This window comes from Homarus americanus, unplaced genomic scaffold, assembly GCF_018991925.1.
Source record: "Homarus americanus isolate GMGI-L3 unplaced genomic scaffold, GMGI_Hamer_2.0 scaffold41574, whole genome shotgun sequence".
Lineage (NCBI taxonomy): Eukaryota > Metazoa > Arthropoda > Malacostraca > Decapoda > Nephropidae > Homarus > Homarus americanus.
In genome coordinates, this window is record NW_024745215.1 from 1 (window position 1) to 12,500 (window position 12,500).

General features: G+C 49.1%; 1 protein-coding gene across 1 annotated transcript in view; it reads left to right on the forward strand.

Moving 5' to 3' along the window:
- Positions 1-5,639: 5,639 nt before the first annotated feature.
- LOC121878593 overlaps positions 5,640-12,500 on the forward strand; it is a gene marked incomplete at its 3' end in the record, with an annotated part of 14,407 nt that continues 7,546 nt past the window's right edge. Inside the window, exons 1-3 of the mRNA XM_042384930.1 lie at positions 5,640-5,658; positions 9,728-9,866; positions 10,337-10,482. Of these exons, the coding sequence (XP_042240864.1) occupies positions 9,761-9,866; positions 10,337-10,482 (252 nt within the window). The remainder of the gene's footprint in view (positions 5,659-9,727; positions 9,867-10,336; positions 10,483-12,500) is intronic.

A 12,500-nucleotide genomic window follows, 5' to 3' on the forward strand; every position in this document is an offset into this window, starting at 1 on the left:
TGGGCTGGACGTGTGTGGGGCTATAACACGTTGTGCTGGTAGGTGGGCTGTGGACGTGTGGGGGGGGCTATGATACGTGGTGCTGGTAGGTGGGCTGGACGTGTGGTGGGGGCTATGATACGTGGTGCTGGTGGGTGGGCTGGACGTGTGTGGGGGGGCTATGATACGTGGTGCTGGTAGGTGGGCTGGACGGCGTGTGTGGGGGCTATGACACGTGGTGCTGGTAGGTGGAGCTGGACGTGTGTGGGGGCTATGATACGTGGTGCTGGTAGATGGGCTGGACGTGTGTGGGGGGCTTTGATGCGTGGTGCTGGTAGGTGGGTTGGACGTGTGTGGGGGGCTATGACACGTGGTGCTGGTAGGTGGGCTGGACGTGTATTGGGGGGACTATGATACATGGTACTGGTAGGTGGGTGGACGTGTGTGGGGGCTATGATACGTGGTGCTGGTAGGTGGACTGGACGTGTGTGGGGGCTATGATACGTGGTACTGGTAGGTGGGCTACACGCGTGTGTGGGGGCTGTAATCGTGGTGCTGGTGAGTGGGCTGGGCGTGTGTGGGGGCTATGATCGTGGAGCTGGTAGGTGGGCTGGACGTGTGTGGGGGGGGCTATATGATGCGTGGTGCTGGTAGGTGGACTGGACGTGTGTGGGGGAGGCTATGATACGTGGTGCTGGTGGGTGGGCTGGACATTGTGTGGGGGCTATGATGCGTGGTGCTAGTAGGTATGCTGGACGTGTGTGGGGGGGCTATGATGCGTGGAGCTGGTAGGTGGGCTGGACGTGTGTGGGGGGGCTATGATGCGTGGTGCTGGTAGGTGGACTGGACGTGTGTGGGGGCTATGATACGTTGTGCTGGTAGGTGGGCTGGACGTGTGTGGGGGCTATGATACGTGGGCTGGTAGGTGGGCTGGACGTGTGTAGGGGGGGGCTATGATGCGTGGTGTGCTGGTAGGTGGGCTGGACATTGTGTGGGGGGCTATGATGCGGCTGGTGCTGGTGGGTGGACTGGACGTGTGTGGGGGCTATGATGCGTGGTGCTGGTAGGTGGGCTGGACGTGTGTGGGGCTATGATGCGTGGTGCTAGTGGGTGGGCTGGACGTGTGTGGGGTGCTATGACACGTGGTGCTGGTAGATGGGCTCGACGTGTGGGGAGCTATGATGCGTGGTGCTGGTAGGTGGAGCTTGACGTGTGTGTTCGGGGAGGGGGCTATGATACGTGGTCCTGGTAGAATTGGGCTGGACGTGTGTGGGAGGGCTATGATGCGTGGTGCTGGTGGGTGGGCTGGCCGTGTGTGGGGGGGGCTATGATACGTGGTGCTGGTGGGTGGGCTGGACGTGTGGTGGGGGCTATGATGCGGTGGTGCTGGTGGGTGGGCTGGACGTGTGTGGGGGGCTATGATACGTGGGTATGATGGGTGGGGCTGGACGTGTGTGGGGGCTATGACACGGCGTGGTGCTGGTGGGTGGGCTGGACGATGGGGCTATGATACGTGGTGCTGGTAGATGGGCTGGACGTGTGTGAGGGGCTATGATACGTGGTGCTGGTAGGTGGGCTGGACGTAAGTGGGGGAATATGATGCGGCGTGGTGCTGGTGGGTGGGCTGGACGTGTGGGGGGCTATGATACGTGGGTCTGGTAGGTGGGCTGGACGTGTGTGGGGCTATGATCCCGTGGTGCTGGTAGGTGGGCTGGACGTGTGTGGGGGGCCTATGATGCGTGGTGCTGGTAGGTGGGCTGGACGTGTGGGGGGCTGTAGTACGTGGTGCTGGTAGGTTGGCTGGACGTGTGTGGGGGGGGGGCTATGATGCGTGGTGCTGGTGGGTGGGCTAGACGTGTGGGCGGGCTATGATGCATGTTGCTGGTAGGTGGGGCTGGACGTGTGTGTGGGGGCTATGATACGTGGTGCTGGTGGGTGGCCTGAACGTGTGTGGGGGCTATGATACGTGGTGTGCTGGTAGGTGGGCAGGACATTGTGTGGGGGGAGGGGCTATGATACGTGGTGCTGGTAGGTGGGGCTGATGTGTGTTGGGGGAGGGGCTATGATGCGTGGTGCTGGTAGGTGGAGCTTGACGTGTGTTGGGGGGAGGGCTATGATGCATTAGTTGCTGGTGGGTGGGCTTGACGTGTGTTGGGGAGGGGGGCTATGATACGTGGTGCTGGTAGGTGGGCTTGACGTGTGTTGGGGGGGAGGGGGGCTATGATGCGTGGTGCTGGTAGGTGGTGCTGGACGTGTGTTGGGGGAGAGGGGCCTGATACGTGGTGCTGGTAGGTGGGCTTGACGTGTGTTGGGGAGGGCAATGATACGTGGTGCTGTTAGGTGGGCTTGACGTGTGTGGGGGCTATGACACGTTGTGTGCTGCAGTGGAGTGGGCTGAACGTGTGTGGGGGGCTATGATACGTGGTGCTGGTAGGTGGGCTGGACGCGTGTGGGGGGCTATGATACGTGGTGCTGGTAGGTGGGCTGAACGTGTTGTGGGGGCTATGACGCTGGTGCTGGTAGGTGGGCTGGACGTGTGTGGGGGGGCTATGATACGTGGTGCTGGTGGGTGGGCTGGACGTGTGGTGGGGCTATGATACGTGGTGCTGGTGGGTGGGCTGGACGTGTGTGGGGCTATGATACGTGGTGCTGGTAGGTGGGCTGGACGTGGACAGGGGCTATAGTACGTGGTGCTGGTAAGAGACTGGGCTGAGACGTGTGTGGGGGCGCTATGACGCGTGGTGCTGGTAGGTGGGCTGGACGTGTGTGGGGCTATGATGCGTGGTGCTGTTGGGTGGCCTGGACGTGTGTGGGGGGGGGCTATATGATGCGTGGTGCTGGTGGGTTGGCTGGACGTGTGTGGGGGGGCTATGATACGTGGTGCTGGTAGGTGGGCTGGACGTGTGTGGGGGCTATGATCGTGGTTGCTGGTAGGTGGGCTGGACGTGCTGTGGGGGCTATGATGCAGAAACGTGGTGCTGTGGTGGGTGGAGCTGGACGTGTGGGACTATGATACGTGGTGTTGGTAGGTGGAGCTGGACGTGTATGGGGCTATGATGCGTGGTGCTGTTAGGTGGGCTTGACGTGTGTTAGGGGAGGGGCTATGATACGTGGTGCTGGTAGGTGGAAGCGGCGTGTGTTGTTGGGGGAGGGGGCTATGATACGTGTTAATTGCTGGTAGGTGGGCTGGACATTAATGTTGGGGGGCTATGATACGTGATTGCTGTTGAAGTGGGCTGGACGTGTATTTGGGGGCCGGGGGCTATGATCTGATGGAGTGCTGGTAGGTGGAAGCTTGACGTATGTTGGGGAGGGTGGGCTATGATACGTGGTGCTGGTAGGTGGGCTGGACGTGTATTGGGGCGCTATGATGCGTGGTGCTGGTAGGTGGCCTGGACGTGTGTTGGGGGGTGGGCTATGATGCGTGGTGCTGGTAGGTGGGATTGACGTGTGTTGGGGGGGAGGTGGGCGTATGATACGTGGTGCTGGTAGGTGGGCTGGACGTGTGTTGGGGTGGGGCTATGATACGGCGTGGTGCTGGTAGGTGGGCTGGAAGGCGTGTGTTGGGGGAGGGGGGCTATGATACGTGGTGCTGGTAGGTGGGCTGGACGTGTGTTGGGGTGGGGCTATGATACGTGGTGCTGGTAGGTGGGCTGGGCGTGTGTTGGGGGGGAGGGGGCTATGATACGTGGGTGCTGGTATGTGGGCTTGACGAAGCATTGTGTTGGGGGGGCTGTATGATGCGTGGTGCTGGTAGGTGGAGCGGCGTGTATGGGGGAGGCTATGATACGTGGTCCTGGTAGGTGGGTTTGACGTGTGTTGGGGAGGGTGGAGGGCTATGATGCGTGGTATTTTGGTAGGTGGAGCTGGACATTTGTGTTGGGGGGGGGCTATGATACATGGTCCTGGTAGGTGGAGCTGGACGTGTATGGGGGGGCTATGATACGTGGTGCTGGTAGGTGGGTTTGACGTGTGTTGGAGGGTGGGCTATGATACGTGGTCCTGGTGGGTGGGCTGGACGTGTGTTGGGGGGAGGGGGCTATGATGCGTGGTGCTGGTAGGTGGAAGCTGACGTGTGTGTTGGGGGAGGGGGGCTATGATACGTGGCCTGGTAGGTGGGTAATGTGGGGGTGACGGGATCAATAATAGTATCTGTCATAATAATGCACAAAGGTCAGATGACAACTTTCCACGTGAATAGCTTTTAAAGACTCGTCACGAAAGATGAAAATAGAAAATGAAACAAGAAAATAATAATGAACTAGAAATCTGTTTTAATCCTAAATTAGTTAATGCTTTATCATGATACGAGATAGCCAAACATACGCATGTTAAGGGGTACGGCATTATACGTCAGTTCCTTTTAATAAATAAATATCATTGTTTACACTTTTCAATTTCTTTTTTTTTCTTTCATTTTATGATTTATTCGATTTACCTGTGTATTAAAAAGGCCCCAGAGACATGTATAGACACACTGTTGTAACTCCCATAACTTATAACTGTTGTTGACTGGTGTAATAACTAACCCTTGTTATACTTTAGTTATTGAGGTACATAACGTCAATGATAGGGTGTCCTGTATAGATGATCCCTGCCTGGCCCTGGAGATAGATAGATAGATATAGATAGGAGATAGATAGAGAGATGATAGAGAACGATAAAACGTAAAAAAAATGAAACCTGTTGAAAATTCATGCTGCATAAAGAAAATAAAACAAAAATATTTAACTTTTACAATTTTTCAAAAAATTTTTTGCTAAACAAGTCGGCTTAATGAAACACACACACACACACACACACACACACACACACACACACACACACACACACACACACACACACACACAACACACACACACACACACACACACACACACACTCCATCTGTGAGGGAACTATTACACCACGTCAGGTCCCTCATAACACCATCTAGAGGGAATTACTACACCACGTCAGGTCCCTTATAACACCATCTGTGAGGAACCACAACACCACGTCAGGTCCCTCATAACACCATCTGGGAGGAGGCTACACCACCACCAGTCCTCACATCATCTGTGAGGAACTACTATTAACCACGTCAGGTCCCTCATAACACCATGTGTGAGGAACTACTACACTACGTCAGGCCTCATAACACCATCTGGGAGGGAATTATTACTGTGGTTTCCTGTTCATCACCTACTTTAATCTAGTATATTCACTGTAGTTCTTTTACTCTTTCGGTAAGGCTTTGTTAAACCACCAATGTATGTAATAAGTCATTTATGTTCAATGTATTTTCAGCTATCGGGCTGCAGAACTTTTCCAATAAACCGTTAATTATATATATATATATTATTATATATATATACACACACACACACACACACACACACACACGCACGCACGCACACACACACACACACACACACACACACACACACACACATGAATACGATCAATCTGTGTCGTTACTGTGTTTAAATCTGGTTCCTCAGTATAACATCACCCCTCGACCATGTACCCAAGTTCGGTCAGAGCAACAGTCTTCCTCCACAGCCAACACGACACTGTACTTACTTGCGGTGCACCCACAGTCTCTTGGGTTCCGGGGACGGCCGGGGTGTTATACCATCACGCCCCTCCTGGCCATCATACCGCCCATATGCGCCGATAAAGCTGGGCAACTTTAAGGTGAGTTTCCTGTAACCTTTTCCCAGCCTCCTTCACCACCAACTACTGTACTGTCGTAAGTCTCTTGTTTCTTCCACGATACATCTCTACTATGCCCATCACTGTTCCACGGTCCATGTTTTGTTCCATGGTCCATGCTGTTCCATGGTCCATGTCTGTTCCATGGTCTATGTTTCGTTCCATGATCCATCATTGTTCCATGGTCCATGCTGTTCCATGGTCCATGTTTCTGTTCCATGATCCATGTTTGTTCCATGGTCCATGTTTCTGTTCCATGGTCTTGTCTGTTCCATGTCCATGTTTCTGTTCCATGATCCATCATTGTTCCATGGTCCATGTTTCTGTTCTGGTCCATCACTGTTCCATGGTCCATATTTTCTGTTCCGTGGTCCATGTTTTTGTCCCATGGTCCATGTTGTTCCATGGTTCATGTTTCTGTTCCATGGTTCATGTTTCTGTTCCATGGTCCATGTTTCTGTTCCATGGTTCATCACTGTTCCATGGTCCATCATTGTCCTATGGTCCTTCTCAGTTCCATGGCCCATCACTGTCCCATGGTCCATATTTCTGTTCCGTGGTTCATGTTTTTGTTCCATGGTCCATGCTCTCCATGGTTCATGTTTCTGTTCCATGGTTCATCTCTGTTCCATGGTCCATGTTTCTGTTCCATGGTCCATGTTTCTGTTCCATGGTCCATCACTGTTTAAGCGTCACTGTGGTCATCATAGCTGTCCCGTAGTGTGAGTGGTACAGAAAATGTTGGTGTGGTTATCGTCGACATGCAAGGCTCTCAGACTCCGGGTCCTGTACCTTGTCCTGGCCTCGGGGACATTACTGGGAAAACATGAGCGGCGGATCATCATCTCTGAGGTCGAAATTACCAGACAAAAACAATGGCGTGAGTCAGCCAGATCATCCCGCCCCCTCCCGGACAAACTTACAACTACCAGACTCGAGTGAAGGGAGATAAGGGGTGGACACATAGCGTCTGTTTTACCATGATAAGATCTTTGGTCACCTGCTCGAGCTCAAAGTCTGCAGTAAGAAGCTTCCCATAACAACTAACAGGTTCATCATCAGCGTCTGTGTCACGAACTTTGCTACTGAGGTCACTAAAGAGCAGTTGAACTCTGACCTGGGAGGTGGTAATGACTGCCACCCCCCAAGGAGGACCAGCTGATCCTGCCTGGAGACTTCAATGCCAAGGTTGACAAGAATCCAGTCTTCGGGGCGGCGCCGTTGAAAAAGAAGGCGAGGACAAGGCAACACTCCATGGCGGAGAGTTACTAAACTAAACTAAACTGACCTAAACAAACCACCTGACAGACAACATCTTCCCGTCCATAACCCTTTAAAGACGGATCATGGGTTAACACAGGTGCTAACAGTATGTGCTGGGCGAACTTATATACAAAGTGGGCTCATGTGTCTAGCTATGACATGTTACCAGCTAGGACTCGGGGACTCCTTGATGCGAAGTCTGTAGAGAGAAGTAATCTTATTAACTTTATGCTGAGCAAACAGAACGATGAGTGTGAGGTTCCATATACTGAGTGGGAGCTTGACGCCGCCCTCGCCAGGGGTAGGTCTACTTCCCCTGGAGAGGACGGAGTCACCTACAACATCGTTAGACTACTAAGGCGCGTGCCAGGCAATCCAATGTTGGTATTGTACAATATGAGTCATGCCGAGGGCCAACTACCCACATCATGGACCAACAGTATTGTTGTACCAATACCGAAACCAGGACAGCCTGATGCTTTTCGTCCCATATCACTAACCAGCTGCCTGTGTAAAACCTTTGAGAGGATGGTTCTTGGCAGACTCTTATATAGAATCAGAGAACACATGTCTCCTAACATAAATGGCTTCACCCATGGTAAAGGTGTACATAATTGCATCACCACATTCCTAACTGTGCAGGGTGATGAAAGGCACAGATACACCACATTTCTCTACCTAAAAGCTGCATTTGATATTGCCAATAGGCAACTGATATTGTACGAACTAGCCAAAATGGATATAGGAGGTAGGCTGTTACACTGGATAAGTGGTTACCTAACCAACAGAAGGGCTGCTGCACTGTTTCAGGGCTACAAAAATGAAGTTAAAGATATGCAACTTGGTGCCCCTCAAGGTGGAGTGCTTAGCCCCACTTTGTTCAATGTTCTTATGAATGCATTATTAATTTAATACCAGACAACCCCAGCAATATCTCAATCAACTATGCTGATGATATTCTTATACATACTAAAACTCATCGTGAAATGCAAACCACCCTGAACCATGTATACGCAGCCTGTGAGAACCTCGGTCTTATTTTCTCCACTGAAAAAACTTAGGCGTTCAACAAACAAGCTGATAACCGCAAACGCGGCCCCGCCAAGTTCAAGAAAGGTAACAACACTATTAACTATGTTTCTTCTTTTAAATATCTTGGTGTTTCCGTCCCTTGTACCCTACCTGCCATACAACAGCTAACCCGCCAATGTACTGACAGACTGAGACCTCTTAGAAGTGTAGCGGGGTACAGCCCGCACTATGGTGCTAATATTAGAATTGTTAAAACAATGTACCTAGGCTATATAAGATCTCTGATAGATTACCACGCACCAGCCCTGGTCATTCGTGACGGGAAAGGCGTTGACAAGCTCGAGAAAATGCAAAATCAAGCCCTCAGAATTATCCTAGGATGTCCCATGAGCACTAAAGTACTAAATATGAGGAAAGAACTAGGTATACCCAGTGTTAAAGATAGAATAATTGAAGTCAACCTCATGATAGCCCTGAGGCTTCTGCGTGGTGATCCTGATAACATTGTTTCCTTAAAATTGCTAGAATATATGAACCATGGGACTGGTGAGTTGAAATGGATCCAAACTACAGCTACGCAAGTACACATATGAAGATGTTTGGACTAGACCACCTGTACAAAGTTGAGACACAACAGCGCTTCCTGCCACCCTGGCGGACAGTTCCCTTCGATATCACAATACCGAACATATCCGCCTAAAAAATTAATTATACAAAGTATTTATCTCCAACACACTGCCAAATTGAGAGCTCTTGAACACATACACACTCTACAGACTGATGATAATATCACACAGACCATCTACACTGATGGATCTCTAAACACCGCCTGTGGGAGGGCTGGAAGTGCTATTGTTGTGACTCAACCTGACGGTAATATAATTGACAAAGGAGTTAGAATTAACAACTGGGCATCCACTCCACAAACTGAATTAGTTGCCATACTCACAGCTAGTAAATTCATTGAAACCACTGTTACTGACAGTCTCATCATCACTGACTCTCTATCCTCACTACTTGCCCTTGACACCCTCGACTCAGGTTGTCACGCTCTTGTCTCTGAAGCCAGACACAAATATGCGTGCCTTGTTGACCGAGGTGTCAAGGTCAAACTGTTGTGGATCCCCTCTCACATAGGCCTCATAAAACATGACAGAGTTGATGCCCTCGCCAAACTCGCGTCTAACAAAGACACCGTTGAATACAATTTGGGTCTGTCAAAAAGAACCCTTAAAACTGTAATTAGGAAAGAACTTATTGATGAGTTTGACGCAAGTAGATTAGTGCAAACAGGCACTAGTCGATCCATAGTTTACCATGATGAGATGTATCAAGTGAAACATGTATATGGAGCAAGTTAGCCGACATATTAAGATTGTATCCACTTTTTTGCACTCAGTAATTATATCACTTCTCGTGTACAGAACCAAATACACAATGTGCTTGAATACTTCTCACGTAAATGTGAATAACAAAGTGTGAGGCCAGACATACTGCCTCACACGCCTGTATTCACGCATTTGTGAATAAGTTACCCTTTATGTATAGAACTAAAAAAAAATAATGTAATTGAAATACTGTGTAACATTCAGTGCCATAATATCCTGACCACGGGGGTTAATTATTATGACCCGTTGTAAACTCTACTCTGTAATCCTTTTGCGCTACCGCTCACAGGATGAGTGTGGGGTGCACAATAAAGTAGCCGCTTTAAGCGGCAAAATCAAAATCAATCACACCTTATCTCGCCCGCCAGCTGTTCTTCTCTGGGGTGGTGGCTGTATCGGGGATGCTGTCACTCCTCCTGCTGGTGATTCCTGGGGTGCCCATCCCTCCCGGCGTCGCTCTCACCCTCATCACCGACCACCACCAGTCTGAACTCCCCAATCGTCAAGGTCAGTCTCGTTAGGTTAGGTTAGGTTAGGTTGAGAGGTACACCCCCCCTTGTGCACAGGATTCCCTTCTGAGCTGAATACAATCGTCTGGGATTAGCCCAATAAAATGATAAAAGGGGCAGCCCCGTAGTATGTGTGTTTTGAGGGAGAATTTGGTCTTAGGTCATGCTATAAAAAGAAACTTGTCAAGCAGGTGGAAGCAGAGGGGGGTGTTAAGTGTAACCATATTATAAGTCAATGGTGTTAGCAGGTAATGGTGTTAACAGATAATGGTGTTAGCGGATAATGGTGTTAACAAGTAATGGTGTTAGCGGGTAATGTTGTTAACAGATAATGGTGTTAACAAGTAATGGTGTTAGCAGGTAATGGTTTTGACAGATAATGATGTTAAACTGTTGTGTTAAATATAATCATGATACCAGCAGAGTTAGTATCAGCCAAAGGTATATTAACTATTCCCGGTACCTCAGTGATCCACAGACTGGCGGAGGTGCTACCGAAGGCTGAGACAGGTAACACTGTGGACGCCGAGTACCTGCAGTTTATCGTCATCACCAACCAGACGGGGTGTGACTTTTACGACGAGTACCAGACCTTTATGGACGGTATTAACAACGTGAGTACCTTCTCCTCCTGCAGGTCTTCTTGTACTTTACAAATGTTCCTTACTGTTACTTTATATACCTGTACAAACACTTCCCATGAGTAGTGTCCCCAGTCACGGCCTGTACCTGACGCCGCTATTACATACTTTCTCTCCCCCAAAACTGCCTCAGTCTGAGTGTTGGGGGAGTCAAGGGGGAGATGGAGAAGTCTGTGTAGTAGCCTCACCCCTCATAGGAGAAGGTGAGGACTGTGGAGGAGTACAAGACAAAACAAAAACAAAACAATGTGGAGATGTCAGACACAGCGAGGAGACGAGAACAAGAGGTGGTGCAAGGGACAGGGGAACACATCCGGGTGTTTCACTGTCAGAAGTGTATTGTTCCTTCAGCCTGGAGAAGGGACGCGGGTACTGTTATCAAGAAGAGGAAAATGTTTCAACAGCATAACTAAACGTGTCACAAGTCCTTGTTTCAACAGTACTAACACGGTTTATTTAGACTTGTCAGTTTTAACAGTTACCTTCACGACCTGTTACTTTCCTCACCGTTATCTTCCTCACTGTTGTTATCTTCACCATCCGTTACTTTCCTTACCGTTATCTTCCTCACTGTTGTTACCTTCACCATCCGTTACTTTCCTCACCGTTGTTATCTTCATCACCGTTGTTATCTTCCTCACCGTTCATTACTTTCTTCACCATCCGTTACTTTCACTCACCGTTATCTTCCTCCTGTTGTTACCTTCACCATCCGTTACTTTCCTTACGTTTTTATCTTCCTCACCGTTGTTATCTTCCTCACCGTTGTTATCTTTGCTCACCGTTGTTATCTTCCTCACCGTTGGCTTCTTTCTTCCTGTCCGTGACTTTCCTCATCGTTATTATCTTCTCCCACTGTTGTTACCTTCACCATCCGTTACTTTCCTTACCGTTGTTATCTTTACTCACCGTTGTTATCTTCGTCACTGTTGTTATCTTCTGCATCGTTGCTTTCCTCACCAGGTATTGTCTTCCTCACCGTTGTTATCTTCGTCACTGTTGTTATCTTCACCATCCGTTACTTTCTCACCGTTGTTATCTTCCTCACCGTTGTTATCTTCCTCACTGTTGTTATTCTTCCTCACCGTTGTTATCTTCGTTACTGTTATTTATCTTCACCGTCGTTACTTTCCTCACCGTTGTTATCTTCCTCACCGTCGTTATGTTGTCCTGTTGTTATCTTCACCATCCGTTACTTTCCTCACCGTTGTTATCTTCCTCACCGTTGTTATCTTCCTCACTGTTATTTATCTTCCTCCCCTGCATTGTTATCTTCGTCCACTGTTGTTATCTTCACCATCCGTTACTTTCCTCACCGTTGTTATCTTCCTCACCGTTGTTATCTTCCTCTGTTGTTATCTTCCTCACGTTGTTATCTTCGTTACTGTTGTTATCTTCACCGTCGTTACTTTCCTCACCGTTATTATCTTCCTCACCGTCGTTATCTTCGTCTGTTGTTATCTTCACCATCCGTTACTTTCCTCACCGTTGTTATCTTTATACCCGTTATTTTATCTTCCTCACTGTTATCTTCCTCTGCGTTGTTATCTTCGTCACTGTTCATCTTTTACAAATCTGCATTACTTTTCCTGCAAATTGTTATCTTTATCACTGTTGGTATCTTCACATCTGTTGCTTTCATGCCGTTATTTATCTTCTTCACCGTTGTTATCTTTGTCACTGTTATTATCTTCACCATCTGTTGCTTTTCCTTACCGTTATTATCTTCCTCCTGCCGTTGTTATCTTCGTCACTGTTGTTATATCTTCACCGTCCGTTACTTTCTTCACCGTTGTTATCTTCCTCACCGTTGTTATCTTCCTCACCGTTGTTCTCTTCATCACCGTTGTTATCTTCACCATCCGTTGCTTTCTCACCGTTGTTATCTTCACATCTATTTGTTATCTTCTGCATCTGTTGCTTCCTTCACCGTTATTATCTTCCTCACCGTTGTTCTCTTCTTCACCGTTGTTATCTTCTGCATCCGTTAC